Source organism: Sus scrofa, chromosome 7, assembly GCF_000003025.6.
Source record: "Sus scrofa isolate TJ Tabasco breed Duroc chromosome 7, Sscrofa11.1, whole genome shotgun sequence".
Classification (NCBI taxonomy): domain Eukaryota; kingdom Metazoa; phylum Chordata; class Mammalia; order Artiodactyla; family Suidae; genus Sus; species Sus scrofa.
The window spans coordinates 78,658,167-78,684,128 of NC_010449.5; the positions used below are offsets into that span (position 1 = coordinate 78,658,167).

At 36.7% G+C, this 25,962-nt stretch overlaps 2 protein-coding genes across 2 annotated transcripts; both read right to left on the reverse strand.

The window, feature by feature from the left end:
- On the reverse strand, nt 939–4,200 carry LOC100738521 (olfactory receptor 11H6-like). Its single transcript, XM_021100059.1, has 2 exons — nt 4,161–4,200; nt 939–1,912 (listed from the first exon to the last, which is right to left on the reverse strand). Exons 1-2 carry the CDS (start codon nt 4,198–4,200, stop codon nt 939–941), a joined length of 1,014 nt encoding a protein of 337 aa, XP_020955718.1.
- Nucleotides 8,691–13,770, reverse strand: LOC100738550 (olfactory receptor 11H4-like). The gene is made up of 2 exons (XM_003482265.1): nt 13,764–13,770; nt 8,691–9,634 (listed from the first exon to the last, which is right to left on the reverse strand). Exons 1-2 carry the CDS (start codon nt 13,768–13,770, stop codon nt 8,691–8,693), a joined length of 951 nt encoding a protein of 316 aa, XP_003482313.1.

The following is a 25,962-nucleotide window of genomic DNA, read 5'->3' on the forward strand; positions in this document are numbered from 1 at the left end:
GCACCAGCAGAACTGTCTTTCTGGCACACCTAATTTCATTCCCAGTGTAGCCATGACTAAAGGGATGTACTTTCATTTTAAGTAGATTATCCTTTCAGCTGATGACTTTCCTGTCTCTGCATGGCTTTTGGTGCAAAAATGGAAATTGTTCTTGGTATAATTTTCTCTGAATACTTTCCCACTTGAGACTTTGCCTTACAGCTTTCTGAGAGACATCAAAATATGTTTGGGGTATTGTTATCCTATATTACAAGTGGTAATGGAGTTGCCAAAATTGATTTTGGAGGAAGTACTATGAGTAAAAATGCACAACTGGGAGAAAATATATTGCAGGCAAAATAAGATTATTGATCATTGTGAAGTATAGGACCAGAGGATCAGTAGGAGAGAAGACTGAATGGAGCAGTTTATTGAGTGAGCACTTTGAATGGCAGGAAGAAGAGTTTGTATTTTATCTGTAAGTGATAGAGATATGAAGCATACTATGTTTTTGCTGTGAAAGAGCCTCAAAAAATGGAAAATGTCCATTACTATGTGTTTTTATTTTTATGACCCTTTGACCCACTGTCTTTAAGAATATTTATTTTCTGAATTTAAAAGAGAGTACCCTTTCTTGAAAGGCTCCAGGTACACATGCCTTTGATTTCTTCACCAAATAAGATTAATTCAGCAAAGATACACCACACACACACACACACACACACATACACGCACGCACACACACACACACAACACCATATAATTGTTCACTGAGGTTGTGCATGTTTAAAATATTTTACTGAGCATTTATCATTATTGAGCTGAATTTGAACTGCTAAGGAACTGTGAGAATAAATCTCTCTCTCTCTACTTAAGTGTGAGCCAGAACATGACTGATTGAAGCATTTCTCTATTGCTGTTTTAAATAGCTAAGGTCAGAAATGGCATTCTGCTATCTTTCAGAAATGTACCCGAACTGGTAGACATTGGTTTTGATTAATTCTTAAACCCAGGACTTTCTTTATGGCATCTTTCATGTCTTTGTTTCGGAGACTGTAGATAAGGGGGTTTAAGAGTGGAGTCACTGCTGAGTATATCAAAGTGATAATTTTCTGCATTCCCACTGGGTTCCCTGATGTTGGGCTCACATACATCACCATAAGGGTTCCGTAGAACAGAGACACCACCATTAGGTGGGACCCGCATGTGGAGAAAGCTTTAGTTCTACCAGCACTAGAGGGAAAACGAAGCACAGCTCTGAGTACCAGCATATATGATACCAAGATGGAAAGGAAAGGCCCAAAGATAATCACTGAGTTGAAGGTGTAGCAGATAAGCTCAGTGGAAGGAGCAGGGATGCAAGCCAGTGCAAACAGTGGACCTGGGTCACACACAAAGTGGTCAATGATGTTGGGCCCACAGAATGGAAGTTGGGAGATAAGGACAATGGGGACTGGGTAGCAGAGAAATCCACTCATCCAGCAAAAACAGACCAGGATCACACAGAACTTCCCAGTCATGATGGAAGGATAATGTAGTGGGCGACAGATGGCCAGGTAGCGGTCATAGGCCATAAGCGATAGGAAGAAACACTCCGTGGTACCGAGTGAAAAAAAGAAGTAGAATTGGAGGAAGCAGCCAGTGAAGGAGATGGTCTTGGTATCAGAAAGCATGTTGACCAGCATGTTTGGGACAGTGGAGGAAACATACCAGATTTCTAGAAAAGCAAAGTTTCCCAAGAAGATGTACATGGGTGTGTGAAGCCGCCTGTCCCATTTCACGGCACAGACAATAGCCCCATTCCCCAGCAGTGTTAGGAGATAGACCACCAGGATTAACCAGAAGAAGAAAACTTGCATCTCCCCTTGACCATGGAAACCGAGGAGGACAAACTCAGTCACAAAATGCATTGTCGTGTTCTGGGATCCCCGAACTGGTAGACAGCAGAAATAACAAAGCAGTGAATAATAATGGACGTTTGTAGGTTTTGCTAACAAACTGTTTGAAAATATACAAAGTATTTATAAATACATTATCTCATTTTATCTTCCTAGTGACCCTTTGAGCTATAGGGAGGTGTGCTTTATCCCTCTTTTTTACAGATAAGAAAACTGAAATTCATAGAGGTTTAAGGGGTTTGCTTGAATGTGCAAAGCCAGTAACTCCTAGATACTCTGGTTCATCGGGAGACTGGTTGAAACAAACCCCACTTCATTTCAAATATTCCTATAAGGCTAAGGAGTGCTTTGTTTTTCATGTTTAAATCATTACCCCTTGGATATTTATCCTATATACAGATATAAACTTTAGACACATCTTTTTACTTTGAAATAAAATTGGGTATAAATCTGAAGCAAATATATCTATAGAAGTTTAATTAAAAAGCAGATAAGAGTAGAACTGCAGTGTGGGGATCTTGAGCCCTTTTGTTTTTCTGTCTTTAGGGAGGTGCTGTAGAACCCTCAGGATTCTGCAAAATGGTTTGAAAACCATTTATCCAGCTTTCTCTAGGTCACATTCTGTGTGGCATCTGGATTTGCTGAACAATTCAACCCACCCCAATCTTGAGGCACTCTAGTTCTCTCAAAGCACTTTATTTTTATTTATTTTTAATTTTTTAGGGCCACACCCTTGGCATATGGAGGTTCCTAGGCTAGGGGTCTAATCAGAGCTACAGCTGCCAGCCTATACCAGCCATAGCAACGCCAGATCTGAGCCATGTTTGTGACCTACACCACAGCTCACGGCAATGAGGATCCTTAACCCCGAGAGGCCAGGGATCGAACCCTTGTCCTCATGGATCCTAGTTGGGTTCGCTAACCACTGACTCCCCCTAAACACGATTTCTTTTGGAAGCCACCATTTTCCCGAGTCGTTCCCCCTCAGCTTCACTATTTTACGTCATGGTGGAACTCTTGAGGTAACTTGCAGCTAGGTATGGTATATAACACCAAGTATCTTCATTTTTGCTGGGAATTAAGCCATAAACACCATAACTTGTCCATTCATCATCTTGCTTTTACTTGAATTAAATAATGAGTAGAGACCTTGCCTTCAGATGTGTCAAGACCTTTCTAATATTGGTTGATTTAGGAGTTGAGACAGGACTATAAACTTAGATATTTTGCTAACAACCTTCCTAAAACTATTGGGCTAGGCTTATATCTATGTTTTGGAGTTTCCTGATTAGACTTCAAGATATTTTTTAAATTTAGTGATATATTAATTACAAAAGTAGGATAATTGAACATATTATTTATTAATGTCATTGTTAAGATACTCACAGAATTTCATCCTTTTGCAGTTTATATAATCTTCAGAGTGAAAGAGGCCTGCCTCTTAGTGTCTGATAAAACCTGGAGCAAATCCAGAGGATAAATGTTTTTATTACCAAAGTAATGCTAGGTATTTGTATTGATTAACAATATTTTTTAGAATGATGAGAAAGACCACTAATAAACATGATTTTTTAGGAAAATTTAAATTTTATCCAAATGATGTAGTTCAATGGACTATCATTATAATGACCACATATATCAACATTTCTAGGGGAGTTGTAATTTCAAATATGCTTTTTGTAACTATATCTATATTTGTCAGACTATATGGTGTCATTTTTGTTTGGAAAATAGAGTTACTGGGCTTCTAATAAAAAATTGAATGTTGAATTTAAATTGTAGCACATTACCCATTTACTTATTCACTTAGGCATTTGACGAATGTTTATTCACAATTTATTATGTTTTTAGCAGTGTGCTAAGTTCTGGGGTAGAGTGGTAAACATGGAAAATAAAATTCCTCCCCTTTTGGAACTTATGGTTTATAAAAGTAATCAAGAATGCCACTTACATCTGTACAGTCATTTCTGTATGTGGATGGGGCTTCCTTCAGCTGTGTGTTTCATAGCATGCCCAACTATACGCTGTGGGCCTAAAAAGATATTTATTTCAGTTAGGAATAACTTAGAAGAGTCTCTATGGTGAAGGCAGTAGCATGATAGCAAACTTTATTTGATATAAATGAGATATTTTGGGCTTTTCAAGATAGTATTGCAGAGACACGAGACGTGAATTGACTTACTGTACTCACTTGCCAGAAAGTTCTTGGCACAAAGAAGAGAAATACAATTCCAATTCATGGTTTTTGACCTGGAACCAGACCTTATAAATCCTAACTCGTACCTGGTCGTCTGACTTCATAATGTCCAAGACCTTTTGACATTTGTGCTGCAGTGAAATTTTAGTTATCTGTGAAATATAGGATCAGAGAAAGATGGATGAATGAACTTCACAGATAATTTGAAATCTCTGCACCCATTTCTGTTTCCTCTACCTCCAAAGTATATTTATGAAACCTCAAGTGATGAATTGAAATGAACACCTTTTATCTTTCAATTTACTTCAAGTGATACGACAAGATGAGCAGCTGGAGAGAAGAGGAGGAACAAAGAACCTGAGCGATTCTTTCTGTATGAACTAGTAAGGAAGCTAGATCCTTCTTTGTAACCCCCTACCACTTGCTTAGGATTTAAGCCACTTGCTCAGAGAAGAGCACTTTATTTTTTTATTTTTATTTTTTTTTGTCTTTTTAGGGCCACACTCATGGCATATGGAAGTTCCCAGGCTAGGAATTGAATTGGAGCTGTAGCTGCCAGCCTACGCCACAGCCACAGCAACACCAGATCTGAGCCACATCTGCGACCTACACCACAGCTCATGGCAATGACGGATCCTTATGCACTGAGCGAGGCCAGGGATTGAACCCGATTCATGGATACTAGCCGGATTCATTACCGCTGGGCCACAGTGGAAACACCAGTGAAGAGCACTTCAAAAATTATAATTGCAAGGATTCTTTTTTCTTTAAGTATTTATATTTTAAGGTTAATCTCTAGATCAATCCAAAGGGCAAGAGAGTCTGCTGGTCTACCTCTTTCTCACTTTCTACTTGCTGTTTGTCACTTGCCAACAACGCTAAAAAAATTTAGAACAGCCTACTTTAGTTCCTCGTGCTGAAGGATATTTGTTAATCAAAGCTTCACTGACCTGTATTAGAAAGGAAGTGGTACAAGACTCATGCTACATCTAACTGAAGGAAATTTAATGCCCCTTCCAAAATATCCAAGACATTTAAGCACTCTTTTCCTTAAGTGAGTTGTATGGTGGGAACTCTGTGATACCAGAGTGTGATACCCTTAATGAATGTTTTTCACCCCAGCACTCTTCAGGAGTGTGTTGGGAGAAGAGAACTGTGGGCCCTAAGGCATTGTTCCCACAGAGAACAAAGGAACAAAGAATTAGCAGACTTAGAGGAGAACAGCACAATATTTGAGAGCAGTGTCTGTGTAGGAGCAGTGATGCACTGATGCAGGCAGACTTTCCTTACCTACCAGATGGTGTTTCTGTTTCTAAGAGGAGAGCAACTCTGGCACAAGCTGTCCTCATTACCCAATTTAAAAGCTCATCCATGGATGGATAGCAGCTTTTGTGGCTCCAGAGACTTGCTACCTCTACTATTCTGAACCAGACGAAATATATTTGTCATGTCAGTGATTGTTAAGAGTTTATAAGTCTCTCTTGAATAGGAGCCATAGTTCCCCAGTGTGCTCTTTGGGAGGTGCCTAGTTCCCTGTGCGTGTATCTTCTTGCATTCATCTAATGCTATCTGTATTTGTTTATATTTCCCCCAGTGATTTAATTAGTGAGACACAGAGGCCAGGAAAAATTTCCTCTTTGTGGTGATCAGTCCTCTAAAGAACTGATCTGAGTGGGAGAAAGGAGGTGGAGAATGGGACACCTTCTATTAATGGAGGGAGGTGTCCACTAATGGGAGGTGGGAGAGGAAGGAAAAAAGGAGAGAAAGAGAAAGAATATATGTAAGTGTGTGTGTGTGTGTGTGTGTGTGTGTGTGTGAGAGAGAGAGAGAGAGAGAGAGAGAGAGAGAGAGAGAGAGGTCTTTTCTCCAAAGTACATCTGATTCTTTCTTAGTGCCTAACCTTAAGGACTTAAAATAAAAAAAAAATTTGTCTACATGTAATCACTTAATTTTGTTACGTTCGACATAAGTTAAAGAAACTTCTTTTTCAGTTTTAAGTACAACTTGAAACATGTTTCTTTGACAAAATTGAATTTTCTATAAAAGTGGATTTTTATGTTGTTGATTGACATGCAATATTAGTGAAAATAAAAGTTTAACATTGTAAATGGGTCAGAAGTGGAAGTGTGATTTCTTTCACTGATACAGGGGAAGGAGAACAAACAAGATGAGGCAAGAGCGCAAGTAGAGAATACTACTGAGTTTAGGAGTGAGGCCACGTTCACAGAGAAGCTTGTACAAAATGTAGTCCCTGTATTAGCAGTATTAACATCACTTGAGAACTTGTTAAAATGCAAGTTTTTAGACCCCACTCTGACCTAGTGAGTCAGAAACTCTCAGTGTGGGGCCTAGAAATTTGTTTTTAAAAAAGTTTGATGTTTGTGTTGCATACTGAAATTTGACAACCACTGTGTAGATCGTTAAAGTCTGGGTTAAGGATGAAAATGTTTGAAATAGCTTCTAAGTTTGGGAGGGATTTCAGTAGGATCAGGAATTAGTTAAGCATGGCTTGTAGATAGGGTTAAGAATAATATTTGTAGGAGTTCCTGCTGTGGTGCAATGGGATCAATGGTGTCTTGAGAGTGCTGGAATGCAAGTTCGATCCCCAGCTTGGCACAGTAGGTTAAGGATCTGGGGTTGTTGCAGCTGTGGCTTAGGCTGCAACTGTGACTCAGGCTGCAACCGTGACTCAGATCTGGTCCCTGGCCTGGGAACTCCATGTGCTGTGGGGAGGCCAAAAAAGAAAAAATTGTAGAGATAATGACACTTGAAGCTGAGTTTTATGTGATGTACCTAGAAAAGCCAGCTTAGATTTAAGCATCTGAGAGGCTTTTGAAAGAGACTGGCATAGGTAGGGAAATGGCAGAGAAGATTTTTCAGGCATCGTGTGAAAGCAAGTGATCTGGGGTAAAAAAAAGTGGGGGTTACTGGGTGGGAACAGAGTTGAACCTAAAGAGAAGGTGGTGTGGAAATAGAAAACTAGGACATGGAAAATCTAGGTCCTAGCCTGAATGTTTTCATTGGATATAAGAGCTTAGTGAGTTCATTCCTTCAAATGTTAGGTACATACTCACCTTCCCTGTGTTCCCCATAGGGCTGATAGGAGAATGGCATGAGTTAATAGATATGAAAATATTCTGTAAGTGTCTATATAATCATAATATAATTAACTGTGATTCAAGAGCTTCAGGATTGGATTCCTAAGTCCATTATCTCTCAAGATTGTCATGAAAACATCATTCTAGAATTACAGTTTCCTTTGGCAGGGGCTAGGAGGGGTTTCCATTGCTCTTGAGCAAACCAGTTCCCTGATTTTCCCCCCTCTCCCAATACATATCCTCACGAACAGGTTACAGATACAAATTCCTTTCAAAAGAAACAAACAATTTTTATTTTACAACTAGAAATAAGAGTTTTTGAAATGCCCATGCCCCTCTTTAGTCTATTTACAAGGAAACAACTGTGCGGATGACCCTTTGAAAATGTAAATGGGATTATGTTACTCCTCTGCTCAAAAAGGCTTCCCATCTCATACAGAATTTAAAGTTCTTACATGGCTCACGAGGTCCTGCACAATTTGACCCTCTTTATACTCTCTTTGACTTCATCTCTGATGCTTTCCTCCTTAATGTCTCTTCTCCAAACAAAACAAATTCCTTGCTGTTACTGGAACACAGTCTTGCCTTAGGATCTTATAGAGAACTTTGCTTCTCTCAGCCTGGAATACTCTTTTCCCTCAGCTGTTCACATGGTTCATTCCCTCATCTCCGTCCAGCTTTTGCTTAAATATTGCTTTCTCAGTGTGACCTTACCTGATCATCCTATTTAAAATTTCAGCCTTTTCTCCCACACTCCCTGTCCTCCTCCCCCTTTCTCCATATTGCTTATCACTCTCTAACATGCTATATATTTCACTTATTTTTTTATCATCTGTCCCTCACTAGAAAGTAAAGTCCACATGATGGTGTTTTTTTGACCATTTTGGTCATAGCGTATCTCTAATGCCTAAGGAGGGCTTGGAATAAAGTAGATGCTCAATGAATTTTTGTTGAATGAAAGAATTATTATCTTATCTGATGCTAAAACATTACTTATTTAAACATAAAACTTTCAGTCTGTCCCTCATCTGGAAGATTCTCAACCATTAGAGTCAAGGGGATACGAAACTTTTTCTGTTATTAAATACTTTAGGTATGTATCCATTAGGCACTTAAATTCAATTACTTTTTCGCTTTTAAAAAGACTGGAATGTCTTAAGAAATGCCTTGAGTACACCAGTGATGATTCGCCCAGAATAACTGCTCTTGTTCCAGCTTCACTTCCATCCCCCAACAGTCAAAACTAACACAGTATGAGAAATAGCAGAAATATAATGCTCTCATATTACTATCTAAGAAGTAATACACATTGAAAATATTATTGTTCTACTTAGAATGGAATCTGAATCAGCTATAGATAGCTCTGCCAGATTACTTGAAGAATAAAACAGTGACGGACCCCACTGAGAAATATCTTCTTTAAGGTGTTCATTGGAGAATTATCAGCAGTACATGAAGTCTTTTTTAATTAATCTCTTATGCCTGATCAATGGTTTGCTTGTTCTCAAGTAGCTTAGTTTATGTTCGTTCTATTCTTAGGACTTTCTTCACTGCAGCCTTCATCTCCTTGTTTCGTAAGCTGTAAATCAGGGGGTTTAAGAAAGGAGTCACCACAGAATAGAACAAAGTCATAATCTTTTGAATTTCAGCTGGGTTATCAGCTGTAGGGCTCACATACATTACCAAAAGAGCCCCAAAGAATAAGCACACCACAGTCAGATGTGATCCACAGGTGGAAAAAGCCTTCCGCCGGCCAGCTGCTGAGGGGACTTTTAACACAGTTAACAATAAAAGGGTATAGGAGCCAAGGATGTATAGAAGAGTTAGGATGATAATGAGAGAGCTCAAGACAAAGAAGACAATCTCAGTGACAGGAGCTGGGGCACAGGACAGAGCCATCAGTGGGTCCATGTCACACAGAAAGTGATTGATGGTGTTGGGCCCACAGAAAGGCAATTGAGAGAGCTGCACGGTGGAGACAGAGTAACTGAGGAATCCAAACAACCAGCAAAGAGACATCAAGATAGAGCAGCGTTGTTGGGTCATGATGATTGGGTAGTGCAATGGGCGGCAGATAGCGAGGTACCGATCATATGCCATGATACAGAGGAAATATACCTCAGTTGTACCAAGGGAAGTAAAAAAATATAGCTGGAGGAAACAGCCAACAAAAGGGATGGTTTTTGTCTCTGAGAGGAAATTGATTAGCATAGTGGGTACAGTGGAGGTAATGTACCAGATTTCAAGGAAAGCAAAGTTCCCTAGGAGAATATACATTGGGGTATGGAGCCTTGGGTCCCACCTCACAGCACAAACTATGGTCCCATTGCCCATCATGGTAAATACATAGACCCCAAAGAACAGTGAAAAGAGGAAGCACTGCAACTCTTCGCATCCAGGGAAGCCTAGGAGGACAAACTTAGTCACAGTGCTTGCTGTTGAATTGTTCACAAATCCCAGGGCTGCAGGGAAGACAGAAAACAACAAAATGTAAGTTGTTTTGTTTCTTGAAAAACTTGTAGGAAACCTATGCAAGGTACCTATGCTGGCTGTTTGGCAATTAGTTGGAATAACTCATCATTTACTCCTAGCTCTTACTTAAAAGCCACCAATGAACAATACCAATGATCTCAAATTTCAATATAATCTTTACACTGGTTTTTCTTTATCAGTGGGTTGGGTTAAAAAAATCCTTTCTTCCCTTTTGGATTTTTGGAAATCAGAAACACTACCCTCTGTGAAAAGCACACAGATTATAGGGTTTTTTTTTTGTTGTTGTTTTTTGGGTTTTTTTTGGCCATACCTGCGGCATGAGGAAGTTCCCAGGCCAAGGATGGAACCCTCACCACAGCAGTGACAGAGCCACAGTAGTGACAATGCTAGATTCTTAACTCCACAAGTGACCAGGGAGCTCCAGGTCTTAGGTTTTGACATTTCTGACTGCAGTCCCACCTGTCCACCTCCAGGAAACTCAGGATCTTAATAAGCTTGCAGAGGTCATTTATCAAAAGTCAAATAGACAAATCAACATAACATCACTTTGGATGTTGCAAAAGATCAATTCTTGCTGAACGCAAACTATATTTTCTTTCATTTTGGTTATACACAAGACATGTAAAAAATTTTCATTAAGCTTTCTCCAAACACAATGATGTTTTTAAATATTGTTATTCAGTACAGCATTTCAAATAATCTAAATTGCTACTCTGTTGTTATTTCAGTTAATTAATGCTACAATGTTCAAAATTTACCAAAATAAAAATAATTAAAAAAATGGAAACACGAAAAATATAGAAACAGAAAAAAATCCTTCTTCACAGAGTAAACAAATTTTAACTCTCTGGAGAATTGCACTCCTCTCTTCTTTAAAAATTAAAATAAGATTTTTCAAAATATGTTGTTTATAACTTGTTTATTATTGAAGTATAGCTAATTTATAATATTGTATTAGTTTCAAGTGTTTGGCAGAGTGATTTGTTTCTTTGCCTATTATATCCCCTTATAGGTTATTATAAGATATTGCATGTAATTCCCTGTGCCATACTGTAAACCTTGTTGCTTATCTATTTTATGTATAGTAGTTTGTATGTGTTAATTCCATACTTCTTCTTCTTTTTTTTTTTTTTTTTAGGGCCACACCCACAGCATAAGAAGGTTCCCAGACTAGGGGTCTAATCGGAGCTGTAGCCTCTGGCCTACACCACAGCCACAGCAGTGGGGATCCGAGCCATTTTTGTGACCTACACCACAGCTAATGGCAATGCCAGATCCTTAACCCACTGAGCGAGGCCAGGGATGGAACCAGCAGCCTCATGGTTCCTAGTCGGATTTGTTTCCGCTGCACCATGATGGGAACTCCTTAATCCCATACTTCTAATTTGTCTCTTCCCTTTTCCCCTTTGGTAGCCATAATTTTGTTTTTTATGTCTGTGAGTCTGATTCTATTTTGTACAGAGATTCATTTGTATCACTTTTTAGATTGCACATATAGTGATATGATAGTTCTTTCTCTGCCTTACTTATTTCACTAAGCATAATATTCTCTAGATCCAGTCACATTGCTGCAAGTGGCAATATTTCATTCTTTTTATAGCTGAGAAATATATGCATTGCATGTGAGAGATATGTGTATCTCTCACATCTTCTTCAGCCAATCGCATGTTGATGGGCACTTGTATAAACTGATTTTTAACTTAATATATTTCAGTGTTTTTTCTGTGTTGAAAATATTGATGCTGTACATACACATCAACAATTCAGCGGCTGTGTATTGTTTTCTGTGTATTCACTAACTCCCTAGTGATAAGCTTTGATTGTTAAGAGTTTTGTATTATAATGGACACTAATTAATATTCTTAAGCATATATCTTTATATACTTAACCCATTAAAGTGAGTTATAATGATTTAAAAAATTAATGATTAGACTAATCGATGTATTGTGTCCTAGTTTTTGATGATGAGGATTTTTAGATATCCTTTGGATATCTATCATTTCCTGAAGTAAACAAAGTAAAACCTTTATGTATAAGAAAAATTCCTGCTTTATATTTCCATAGCATGTTATATGTAAAGCATGTGCCATAATAACTAAATCATGTGTTTTAGACTGAAAACTTTTATAATTCATGAGTGATGTTAAATTTATCATTATATTCTCAGTTGACTGAGGTTCTGGTGCTTAGTAGGCACTTGTTCCATGACTTAATGATTGCATGAATTTACAATTCATCAAGTCTGTCACCAGAAAAACTAAGCCACTGACTATGAACATGACCATCACTGCCTCCAATCTGAATATCTCGAATATTATCTCTGAATATCTGAATATCCTGAATATTGTCTCTGAATAAGACTGGGCAGTCTTATGTGACTGTCCAAACTTATAGAAAACCTGTGGTCTACTAATCCCACCTTGCTCAATATAACAGGTGTGAGTGTCTATTTAAATATAAGTCTTCCTAGTTATTTATCCTCTTTTATGTTTTCAAGCCTGTAGTCACCCTTCTATTCAGTACTTCTCCGTATTACATATTTTCCTTTGTAATGGCTCCCTTCCCCTTTAGTGGTCTTACCTTAGTGAATGGAACTACTCTCCATTCACCAATGCATTTAGCATTTGCTAAATAAAGCCAGAGACTTGAGAGTCACTCAAGGCACTTTCCAACTCTGTCATCTCCCATATGCAGTCAATAACCGAATCCTATCGATTTTCCCTCCCAAATGTTTTTCAAATCTGTCTTGGGCACATAGGAGATCAGTGTAAATGCTTTCATTGTTTGGATGGTCCAGTAGCAGAGTGAAGCAGTTACATGTATAACCAAAAAGAAAAATGAGCCTCTATAGGAGGAGAGCACATGGATTCATGAGGAAAGAAGAGAACACCTACTCTGCAATTTGTGTGGTGACATTCCACAACTGGATCAGGTTCCCAACCAGATTCTCAATCCTGTCGTACTTAACTCAGTAGTCCTGTTATATCACTGTACTGAAAGGAAATAAATTATACTGTTACAATGATTTGGGTTCAAAGACTGTATGACATACTATGTGCTCTTGGGCAAGTTAACACCTATTTTTCAGAACTCTTGTGAAAATACTGTTGAAGTATACATGCTTAGTACAGTTTCTGGAATATACCAGGGCATGAAAAAATTCATAGCTGTTGTTAATAATAATACTACCAACAAATATGACTACAAAGTAACTAGGATTATTTTTTAGCATAATTATTTAAAAGCCTAAATGATTAAAAAGTAAACCAGTTCCAATATATCATACAGCCAAAGCTATGGGCAACACTCTTTGGTTTCTCAGATTTATTTTATGGACCTCCTTGTATATTCTAGCACTTAAAAGCATACAGTTTGTTCTGATATAAAGGAGGAAGACATTAAAACATAGTAATGTTGGGGTTCCCATCATGGCTCAGTGGTTAATGAACCTGACCAGCATCCATGAGAATGCGGGTTGGATCCCTGGCCTTGCTCGGTGGATTAAGGATGCAGTGTTGCTGTGGCTGTGGTGTTGCCAGCAGATACAGCTCCAATTCGACCCCTAGCCTGGGAACCTCTATATGCTGCAGGTGTGGCCCTAAAAAGACAAAGAGACAAAAACAATAATAAAACATAGTAATGTTAAATAATTCAAGGAGCAGAAGATAAATAATTAAAGGAAGTGCATTACATTACCTGTGATGTGCATGAGAATAAGTGGGAATAAGTTATATTTAATTGGGGACACTGTAGGAAATGAGTTACTGAGTACAACACTAAGTGGTCTTCTCATGTCAAATTATATAATTTATCAAATTTCTGAATAAGGAGGCATTCCTTTGTGAATCTTTAGGCAAGAAATTTTCAGAGATTGTTAAACTGAGGGAGATGAGTAGCTGGGCACTGGGATTGACAGTTCATATAATATAGCTTATTATGTTACTAGTGGGTAAAACTTTATATCCAGAAACATAAACCCCACAAAAGTTTGCAAAAATAAATTAATGTTAGAATGGAATCTCACTGGAGCCAGCATCCATTTGTAGATGTCTTAGAAAAAAATGCAGCAATGTCTAGACAGGGAGAAAAGTTACTTACCCTTCATTATGGGGCTAAATGTAGACAAAGCTGAGAATAACAGACTATATCTTCTCATTGATGCTTCTCTTTCCTTTACATGGAATCAAAACCCAGGGGCCTCACCCTGAGCATCCTAGGAAATACAAAATTAAATGCTGAAACTCTCTCTCCTCTCTTCCTGAAATGCTTAAAAGAGACAGTTATAGCAACAGGGTGCTTGTATTAGGCAATATAGCCAGTGAAAACAGCACAGCTCTATAATTAGTCTCTGAGATGTGGGCCCCATTTGATATTTTCTGTAAGATGTAAGAGCTGCATAAGAGACCTCAGTCATCCCCAGGCACCCAGATCTTTTACTTGTCTCACCCAGAAGAGAAAATTCAGCAGCTGAGTTTTATGTTTGTTACTTTTGCTGTAAAGTAGCTGAAAGAAATGGGGTATGAACCTCATGTGAATGAAGGGCAAGGGAGTATTGCTGAGATTCTCAAGGGTGAAATTACAGTTTCATCTTAGAGATTATTATCTTCATCTTAGAAGAATTCAGACTCCACTGGGGCTGGTTTATGACTCACTCAATGCTCTGTGTAACATCTTTTTCTTATTTATAATTTTCATATATTTTAGTTTAAGTTGACTCCCAGGGTGAAGGCAGGAATAATTTTTTTAATGGTCAAATAATTAAAAAAATTTAAAATTATAGTTGATTTCAATGTCCTGTCAATTTCTGCTGTACAGCAATGTGACCCAGTTATACATATATATATACATTCTTTTTTTTCACATTATTTTCCATCATATACCATCACAAGTGGTTAGACATTGTTTCCTGTGCTATACAGCAGGATCTCATTGCTTACCTACTCCAAATGCAATAGTTTGCATCTATTAACTCCAAACTCCCAGTCCATCCCACTCCCTCCCCCTCCCCTTTGGCAACCAGAAGTCTGTTCTCTGTGTCCGTGAGTTTGTTTCTTTTCTGTAGATAGGTTCATTTGTGCCATATTTTATTTTTTTATTTTTATTTTTTTTGTCTTTTTGCTATTTCTTGGGCCGCTCTCGCGGCATATGGAGATTCCCAGGCTAGGGGTCCAATTGGAGCTGTAGCCACCGGCCTACACCAGAGCCACAGCAACGCAGGGATCCGAGCCACGTCTGCAACCTACACCACAGCTCACGGCAACGCCGGATCTTTAACCCACTGAGCAAGGGCAGGGATCAAACCCGCAACCTCATGGTTCCTAGTCGGATTCGTTAACCACTGCGCCACGACGGGAACTCCATTTGTGCCATATTTTAGATTCCACATATAAGTGACATATGGTATTTGTCTTTGTCTTTCTGACTGCACTTAGTATGAAAGTCTCTTATTCCATCCATATTGCTGCAAATGGCGTTACTTTGTTGTAAGCCACACGGGAAATCCTGCAAATGGCATTATTTTGTTCTTTTTATGGCTGAGTAGTATTCCATGGTGTATATGTACCTCATCTTCTTAATCTGTTCATCTGTTGTTGAATATTTAGGTTGTTTTCACGTCTTGGCTCTTGTGAATAGTGCTGCAATGAACATATGGGTGCATGTATCTTTTTGAATGAAAGTTTTGTCCATATATATGTCCAGGAATGGGATTGCTGGATCATATGGTAGTTCTGTATTTAGTTTTCTGAGATACCTCCATACTGTTTTCCAAAGTGTATATACCAATTTCCATTCCCACCAACAGTGTAGGAGAGTTCCCTTTTCTCCACACCCTCTCCAGCATTTATTTGTTGACTTGTTTTTTTTAAATTTTTTATTACTCAAATGAATTTATCACATCTGTAGTTGTATAATGATCATAACAATCTAATTTCACAGGATTTCCATCCCACAGCCCAAGCACATCCCCCCACCCCCCAAACTGTCTCCTCCGGAGACCATAAGTTTTTCAATGTTTGTGAGTCAGCATCTGTTCTGCAAAGAAGTTCCGTCTGTCCTTTTTTCAGATTCCACATGTCAGTGAAAGCATTTGATGTTGGTGTCTCATTGTATGGCTGATTTCACTTAGCATGATAGTTTTTAGGTCCATCCATGTTGATAAAAATGCCAGTATTTCGTTCATTTTAATGGCTGAATAATATTCCATTGTGTATATGTACCACATCTTCTGGATCCACTCCTCTGTCGATGCACATTTAAGTTTTTTCCATGTCCTGGCTATTGCAAACAGTGCTGCAATGAACATCGGAGTACGTGTGTCTTTGCGAGTCATGGTTTTCTCTGGATAAATGCCCAGAAGTGGGATTGCTGGATCAAATGGTAGTTCTATGTTTAGTTTTCTGAGGCATCTCCATACTGCTTTCCACAGTGGTTGCACCAATTTATAATCCCACCAACAGTGTAACAGGATTCCTTTTTCTCCACACCCTCTCTAGCACTTATTGTTTGTAGACTTTTGGATGATGGCCATTCTGGTTGGTGTGAGATGGTACCTCATCGTGGTTTTGATTTGCATTTCTCTAATAATGAGTGATGTTGAACATCTTTTCATGTGTTTCTCGGCCATCCGTATGTCTTCTTTGGAGAAATGTCTGTTTAGATATTCTGTCCATTTTTTGGATGGGGTTGTTTGTTTTTTTGGTATGGAGCTGCAGAAGTTGTTTATAAATTTTGGAGATGAATCTCTTGTCAGTTGCTTCACTTGCAAAGATTTTCTCCCATTCAGTGGGTTGTCTTTTTGTGTTGTTTAGGGTTTCCTTTGCTGTACAGAAACTTTGAAGTTTGATTAGGTTCCATTTGTTTATTTTTGTTTTTATTGTCATTACTCTAAGAGGTGTATCTGAGAAGATGTTGCTGTCATTTATGTCAGAGAGTGTTTGGCCTATGTTGACTTGTTAATAATGGCCATTCTGACTGGTGTGAGGTGGTACCCCATTGTAGTTTTGATTTGTGTTTCTCTGATAATTGTGATGTTGAGCATTTTTTCATGTGCCTGTTGGCCATTTATATGTCTTCTTTGGAGAAATGTCTATTCAGGTCTTTTGCCCATTTTTCAATTGGGGTGGTTTCTTTCTTTCTTCTCTTTTCTTTTTTTTTTTTTTTTGGCTGTTGAGTTGTATGAGTTGTTTGTATATTTTGGAGATTAGGCCCTTGTTGGTTGCATCATTTGAAACTATTTTCTCCCATTCCCTAGGTTGTATTTTTTTAATGGTTTCCTTTAAGTTTGACTACGTCCCATTGGTTATTTTTGTTTTTACTTCTATTGCTTTGGGAGACTAACCTAAGAAAACATTTGTACAGTTGATGTCAGAGAATGTTTTGCCTATGTTCTCTTTTAGGAGTTTGATGGTGTCTTGTCTTATGTTTAAGTCTTTAAGCCATTTTGAGTTTATTTTTGTGCATGGGGTGTGTCCTAGTTTCATTGATTTACGTTCAGCTCTCCAGTTTTTCCAGCACCACTTGTGAAGTGACTTTTTCCTATTTTATATTCTTGCTTCCTTTGTCAAAGATTAATTGACCATAGGTATCTGGGTTTATTTCTGGGTACTCTATTCTGTTCCACTGGTCTGTATGTTTTTTTTTTTTTTTTTTTTGGTACCAGTTCCATGCTGTCTTAATTACTGTAGCTTTGTAATATTGTCTGAAGTCTGGAAGAGTTATGCCTCCTGCTTGGTTTTTTTCCCCTTAGGATTGCTATGGTAATTCTGGGTCTTTTATGGTTCCACATAAAGTTTTGGATTGTTTGTTCTAGTTCTGTGAAAAATGTCATGGGTAATTTGATAGGGTTTGCATTGAATCTGTAGATTGCTTTGGGTAGTATGGCTATTTTAACAATATTAATTCTTCCAATCCAGGGATGTGGAATATCTTTCCATTTCTTTGAGTCCTCTTTAATTTCCTTAATTAATGTTTTTAATTAATCAAGGAAATTGATTAATTAAATTGCAGCTTATAGATCTCAGCATATAAGTCTTCACCTCCTTGGTCAGGTTTATTCCTAGGTATTTAATTTTTTGGGGTGTGATTTTAAATGGCATATCTTTTTATATTCCTTTTCTAATATTTCATTGTTAGTATATGGAAATGTGACTGATTTCTGAATGTTAATCTTGTATCCTGCTACTTTGCTGAATTAATTGATCAATTCAAGTAGTTTTTGCATGGAATTCTTAGGGTTTTCTATATGTAGTATCATGTCATCTGCATACAGTGATGGTTTTACCTCTTCTCTTCCAATTCGGATCCCTTTTATTTCTTTTGTTTGTCTGATTGTTGTGGCTAGGAACGAATGATGACTTAAAGGCAGTGGTGAGCTGACTGTGTAGACTTCCAGAGAATTTCTTTTTGTTTTCAGGAAAAGTATTTCCACTGTGAAATATAGAGAATGTTCACAATGTACCTTGTTTATACTCTCTGGGAGTGTTTTCTTCTCACATTGATAACTGTAAATTTTTGTTTCCAGTCCTTAATTACCATTAGACTATTAGTTTCCATTTGTCCTGTTTGTTCTTTGTTCCCTTATTTCTACTATCTTGTTTCCTTTTGGATTATTCAAATATTTTTATTATTTTATTTTCCTCTTCTGATAGTTTAAAATTTTTTTATTATGGCAAAATATATATAACATTTTATGTGTATGGTTCTGGAATATTAAATACATGTACATCATGCAGTCATCACCATCCATCTCCAGAAGCTTTTCATCATCTAAAACTGAAACTCCACACCCATTAAACAATAACTTTGCATTCTATCTTTTCCCTGTTTTCTTCCACTCTATGGGTTGCCTTTTCATTCTGTTGATAGCGTCCTTTGATGCACAAATGTTTTTTAATGTAGTCCAGTTTATCTATTTTTTCTTTTGTTGCTTGTGTTTTTTGCGCCATATCTAAGAAGTCATTGCCAAATCCAATGTCAAGAAGCTTTTTCACTGTGTTTCTTCTAAGAATTTTATAGTTTTAGGTCTTAAGTTTATGTATTTGATTAATTTTGAATTAATTTTTGAATATAGTATGGGATTAAAATCCAATTTCATTATTTTGCATATGGATATCCATTTTCTTAGCAACATTTGTTGAAAAGATTGTCTTTTCTTCATTGAATGGTGTTGGCATTCTTGTCAAAAATCATATGACTATATATGTGAGTGTTTATTTTGTCAATTTCTGTTTTATTCCATTGGTCTAATGTCTTTTTTTCTTTTTCATTTTTTTCTTTTTTTTGTCTACCCATGGCATATGGTGTCCTAGGACAGGGATCATATCTGAGCCACAGATGCAACCCAAGCTGCAGAGGTGGCAATGCTGGATCCTTAATACACTGTGGTGGGCCTGGGATCAAACCTTCATCCCAGCACTGCCAAGATGCCATCAGTCCCATCGTGCCATAGCAGGAACTCCTCTGTCTGTCTTTATGCAACTACCACATAATTTTGATTACTATGGCTTTCTAGTAACTTCTGAAATCAGAAAGTGATTTCAGAAAACCCAACTTTAAAAAAAAATTGTTTGTTTTTTGGGGTCCCATGAATTTTAAGATGGATTTTTCTATTTCTGCAAAAAACATCATTAGGATTTGATAGGAAATTCATTGACTATAAGTCATTTTGGATAGTAGTGACATCTTAATAATATTAAGTCTTACAATCCATGAATGAGGGGGATGTCTTTCCATTTTTTTGTTTTTTCATTAATTTTTTCAGCAACATTTTACATTTTTCAGTGTAGAAGTGTTTTGTCTCCTTGGTTAAATTTAATTCTAAGTATTTTATTCTTTTTGACGCTATTATAAATATAACTGTTATTTTCCTTTTTGGGTTGTCCATTGTTAGTGTATGAAAATGAAACTTTTTTGTTTGTTGATTTTTGTATCCTGTAACTTTGCTGAATTTATTTTTAAGTTCCAACAGGTGGGATGTGTGCATAATCTTTGGGGTTTTTTACATATAAGATCACATCATATGTGAACAGAGATAATTTTACTTCTTTCTTTCAAATTTGGATATCTTTAATTCCTTTTTCTTGCCTAGTTGCTCTGACTAGGTCTTCAATAATATGTTGAATGGAAGTGGTGAAACTAGACATTCTTGTCTTATTCCTAATCTTAGAGGAAAAGCTTTCGGTTTTTAAAAAATCACTGGGTATGATGTTCACTGTGATTTTGTCACACATGAATTTTATTATGTTGAGGTAGTTTTCTTCTGTACCTTGCTTGTGAGTATTTCTATCATAAAGTGTCTCTAATTTTGTCCAATGCCTTTTATGCATCACTTGAGATGATCATATGGTTTTTCTTTCATTCTGCTAATGTAGATGGTTGATTAATTTTCTTATGTTGAAACTTGTAGGAATAAATCCCTCTTGGTCATGGAGTATAATCTTTTTAATTAAATGCTTTTGAATTTGGTTTGCTAATATTTTTTGAAGATTTTTGCATCTGTGTGCATAAAGGATTGGTCCATAGTTTTCTTTTTTTGTAGTATCTTTGTCTGGCTTTGATGTCAAGGTAATGTTGGTCTTATAGAATGAGGTAGAAAGTGTTCCCTTCTCTTTAATCTTTTTTTTTTTGAAAAGTTTGATGATTGTTGTTAATTCTTCATTAAATGTTTGGTGAAATTTATCTGCAGAACCATCTGGATCTGGGCTTTTCTTTTCAGGTTTTCGACTATTGGTTTAATCTCCTTACTGGTATAGTTGATTCAGATTCTCTATTTCTTCATGGTTCATCTTGGTAGATTGTGTGTTTCCAGGAAGTTTTCCATTTCATCCAGGTTAACCAATTTTTACAATGGGCAATTGTTTATGGTACTCTGTTATGATCATTTTTCTTTCTAGAAAATCACCTTAAAGTCTCTACTTTGTGATTTTATTCATCTGAATTTTTTTCTCTTTATAGTCAATCTAGCTAAATGTTTGTCAATCATCTTAATCTTTCAAAAATTCCAAGTCTTGGCTTCATTTATTTTTTCCTATTGATTTTCTATTCTCTATATTATCTATTACTACTTTAATCTTTATCATTTCCTTCTTTTTGTTACCTTGGGTTTAGTTTGTTCTTTTTTCTAGTTCTTAAAATTGTAAAGTTAGGTTTTAACTTGAGATCTTTCTTCTTCTTCTGTTTGTGCTACTGCTTCTTTTTCTTTTTTTCTTTCTCTCTCTCTTTTTTTTTGGGGGGGGTACACTTGCAGCATATGGAAGTTACCAGGCTAGGGATGGAATTGAGGCTGCAGCTGCTGGCTGATGCCACAGCCACAGCAACGACCAGATCCAAGCCACATCTGCAACCTATTATGCAACTTGTGGCAATGCTGGATACTTAACCCACTGAGTGAGGCTAGGGATTTAACCTGAACCCTCATGGATACCAGTTAGGTTCTTAACCTGATGAGCCATAAGGAAACTTCTTATTTAATTTTTAATTTTTTCAGGATTTAAAAAATTGAATAACTTTGACATGTAACATTGTGTAAGTTGAAGGTGTAAATATATTACTTTGATACATTTGTTTATTGTAATATGATTGCTATCATATTACAATATATATGGTTTGTATATGATTTATCATTGCATAATTATAATACAGTGTTATTGTCTATATTCATTATACTGTGGATTAGATCTCTGTGGCTTATTTACTACTCATTATAAGCTTAAATAGTGATTGTAAATACTATCAATTCCACTCCTCTTAATCTTATCTCTTTTACTCTCCCCATCCTTTGGTAATCACCATTTTGCTCTTTTTTAAAAAAATATGTCTAACTTTTCTGGAGTCCACATATAAGTAATATCATACAGTGCTTGTCTTTCTTTGTCTGATTTATCTTGCTTGGCATAATGTGCTCAAGGTCCACCCATACTGTTGCAATGGGAGGATATATTCCTTCCTTGTGACTAGATAATATTCCATTATATATGTACCATTTCTTTTATACATTCATCCATTGATGGGCATTTGTTTCCATATTTCAGCTAATGTGAATAATGCTGTGATAAACACACAGGAGTGCATATATCTTGACAAAATACGATTTTCATTTTTTTTGAGTATATACCCGAATGTGGCATTTCTGGATTGTGTGATAGATATGTTTTTAATTTTTTGAAGAGCCTCTATATCATTTTCCATAGTGGTTGGACCAATTTACATTCTCATCAACAGTGTGTAAGGATTTCCTTTTTACCACATCATTGTCAACACCTGCTGTTCCTTGTCTTCTTGATGATGACCATCCTAATGGGTATGAAGTGATATTTCATTGTGGTTTTGATTTATATTTCCCTGATGATTAGTGATGCTGAGCATCTTTTCATGTGCCTGTTGGCCACTTTACTGTCCTTTTTGGAGAAATGTCTGTTTAGTTGTTCTGGCCAGTTTTTAATCAGTTTTTTTTAATTAAATTGACTGAGTTCTATATATATTTTGAATAATAACCCCTTATCTGGTATATAGTTTGCAAAAATTTTCTCCCATTCTGCAATTTGTCTTTTCATTTTGTTAATTGCTTTTTTTTGCTGTGAAGGAGCTTTTGAGTTTGACATGGTTCCATTTGTTTCTCTTTTGCTGTTTCTTTTGGCATCATCCTGAAAAAAATTATTGCTAAGACCAATATCTATGAGCTTCTTCCCTATTGTCTAAAAATTTTTATGGTATCAGGTCTATGTTTAAGTCTTTGATCCATTTTAATTTTGTCAGCCATGTGAGCAATGTCCAGTTTTATAGTTTAGCATATGTTTCCAATTTTCCTAGCCCCATTTATTTTTCCCCCCAGTTTTGTTGAGATGTCATTGATATATAACATTGTATAAGTTTAAGGTGTACAATGTGATGATCTGATATGTGTATATATTGTATATACTGTACCATTCTTTTTTTTTTTTTTTTTTGGTCTTTTCTAGGGCTGCTCCCATGGCATATAGAGGGTCCCAGGCTGGGGGTCTAATTGGAGCTGTAGCCACAGCCAACTCGGGATCCAAGCTGCGTCTGCAACCTACACCACAGCTCACCGCAACACCGGATCCTTAACCTAATGAGCAAGGCCAGGGTTCAAACCCACAATCTCATGGTTCCTAGTCAGATTCGTTAATCACTGAGCCACAACGGGAACTCCAACTGTACCATTCTTAAACAAACCTGTCTATTCTGGAAATTCTACAGGCAATCCAACCTAAGACACTTAAAATGGATATTTTTTCAACTCCTTAAATATACCCTCCCTCTTATGCTTCTTATCAGCCTAGCACCATTTATTGAAGAGATATTTCTTTCTCCATTGGGTATTCTTGGCTCCTTTGTTGAATAATAGTGGACTGTATATGTTGTGATTTAATTCTGGCCTGTCTATTCTGTTTCCATTGGTCAATGTGTCTATTTCTGTGCCAGTATCATACTGTGTTTGTGTAATATGTTATATGATATTATATATTGTAGCACAGTTTGAAATCCAGAAGCATAATGCCTCCAGCTTTGTTTTTTTTTTTTTTAATCCTCTAGATTATCTGAGGTCTTTTGTACTTCCAAACAAATTTTAAAATTATTTCCTGCATTTCTCTGAAGAATGTCTTTGGTATTTTAAGGCGATGGTGTTGAATCTGTAGATGGCTTTGGGTAGTAAGGGCATTTAACAGTATTAGTTCTTCTGATTCATGAATGTGGTATGCTTTTCCATTAATTTGTGTCTTCAGTTTCTTTCAGAAAAGTTTTGTAATTTTCATTGTGCAGATATTTCACTTCTTTGGTTAAATTTATCCTAAGTATTTTATTGTTTTTAATGCTATTGTGAATAGGATGGCTTTATTTCTTTTTCAGATGCCGCATCATTAATGTAAAGGAACAGAGGTGATTGCTGTATGTTGATTTTGTATCCTGCCACTTTACGAAATTGTTGATTAATTCCATTATTTTTTTTCACTGATTCTTTGGGATTTTCTATATATATAGGATTATTTCATTATAAGTAATGACAATTTTACTTCTTCCTTTCTGATTTGGATGACTTTTTATTTATTTGTCTTGCCTAATTGCTTTAGCTAGGACTTCTAGTACTATATTGAATAGAATTGGTGAAAGTGGGTATCCTTGCCTTGTTCCTCCAGTGACTATAGTGTTAGCTGTGGATTTGTTGTAATGGCCTTTACTAGGTTAATATATGATTCTTTCTAAACCTATTTTGTCAAGGGTTTTATCATGAAAGGATGTTTTATTTTGTAAAAATTTATTTCTGTGTCTTTTGAGATGATGATATGATTTATTTTTCATTTTATTGATGTGATGTATTACATTTTTGGTTTGTGTGTGTTGAGCTATCCTTGTATCCTAGGGATAAATCCCAATTGGTCATGATATATACTCCTTGTTATATGTTCTTGAATTCTCTTTGCTAATATTTTTGAGAATTTTTGTATTTCTGTTTATCGAGGATATTGGTCTACAGTATTCTTGTGTTACCCTTATCTGGTTTTGGTATCAAAGTAAAGCTGGCCACTTAGAATGAATTTGGAAATGTTCCCTTCTCCTTGATATTTTGGAAGAGTTGGAGGACAATTGGTGTTAATTCTTTTCTTTTCTTTTCTTTTTTTTTTTGGCTGCTTCCATGGAATGTGGAAGTTCCAGGGCCAGGGATCAAATCTGTTCTGGAGTGGCAGTGATGCTGGATCCTTAATCCATTGTGCTAGGCTGGGGATTGAACTGGTACCTCAGAGACAAGCCATATCATTAACCCACTGTGCCATAGTGGGAATTCCAGTGATAATTCCTTTTTAAATGTTTGGCAGAATTCTCCAGTGATGCCATTGGGTCCTGGAGTTTTCTGTGTTGGGCATTTTATTGGTTCAGTCTCTTTACTTGTCATTTGTCTGTTTTGATTTTCTGTTTCTTTCTGACTCAATCTTGATAGGCTGTGTGTTTCTAGATATGTACCCTTTTCTTAATAAGGTTATGTAATTTATGATGTAATTGTTCTTAGTATTCTCTTATGATTCTGTTATTCCATAGTATTAGTTGTAATGTTTTCTCTTTTATTTCTAATTTTATCTGCCTTCTTTCTTCTTTTGCAGAGTAGGTAAAAGTTCGTCAATTTTATTTATCTTTTCAAAGAACCACCTCTTAGGTTTGTTGATTCTTTCTATTGTCTTTCTGGTCTCTACTTTATTTTTTTCTCCTCTGATTCTTAGTATTTCCTTCCTTCTGCTAATTCTGGGCTTTGTTCTTTTTCTAGCTAGATTCTTGATGTGTAAAGTTAGGCTATTTGAGATCTTTTTAATTTCTTTTTTTTTATGACCATTTAACTAACTTGAGAAAAACTCCAAGTGTACCCTTACTTCAGTATACTTTAGAAAGTTCCAGATTCTAATGTCTACAGGGTTGTCTTCACCAGCAGCAAGACCAAAGTGTTGTATTTTTCAGGTAAAATTTAGATATAATTTATTAATTTCAGCAGAATTTAAAACATATAAACAGGATAATTTTGTTATGATCATTGCCACATACCTCTTAAAACCAACCCTTATATTGGTTGCTTCATAAACTTGTTTTACAGCAAAGTGCTCATTGCTTTCTCCAGGTCCATGCATTCTCTGATCTGGGCTTCTTTACAGAAGAGCTTTCTTTAAATAGCATTTGCTCCTCAGAGGTGTGTCTATGAGAAAATACTTTTTTTCTGCAACAACTGTATGGGTTTCCCAGCAAGAAAGTCCTGTGGATCCTGCCTTATTCTCTGCAGGCTGTCTTCTTCTGCAGGCCCCAGTATATTGAAGAAGCTTAGAACGTACTCAATGAAACAAAACAAAGCAAAACAAAAAACAACTTGACCTTAGTGAAACAAATAACTAATCACAATGTGTGTTTTGTTTTTGTTTTGGGTTTATCTCTTAAGTTGACTAGCATTTAGTGGGCACACTGCCTAATTCTCTGCAGGCACTTTCCCATAAAGTCAGTTAAATCTTAGAGTAATCCTATGAGGTAGAGTTGTTATTCAAATTATACTGATAAGGAGCTGAGGCTCAAGAAGGATCTTTACCATGATTGCATAGTTGGTTGGCAGTAGAATTAGGAATTTGAGGGCTTTTGGATTCAGTTCTGCTAGGGTATACTTGCTTCTATGTTGTGTTCACTTTTCCTTCCATGTTCTATCCAGTGCTGGCTGCATGTGTAGAACAGAATGGACGAGATTCTGCTGCAAGTCCTTGTTTTCATTTCTGTGTGTCTCAGCCCAGCCAAGGTTGTTAGGAACTCTACTGCA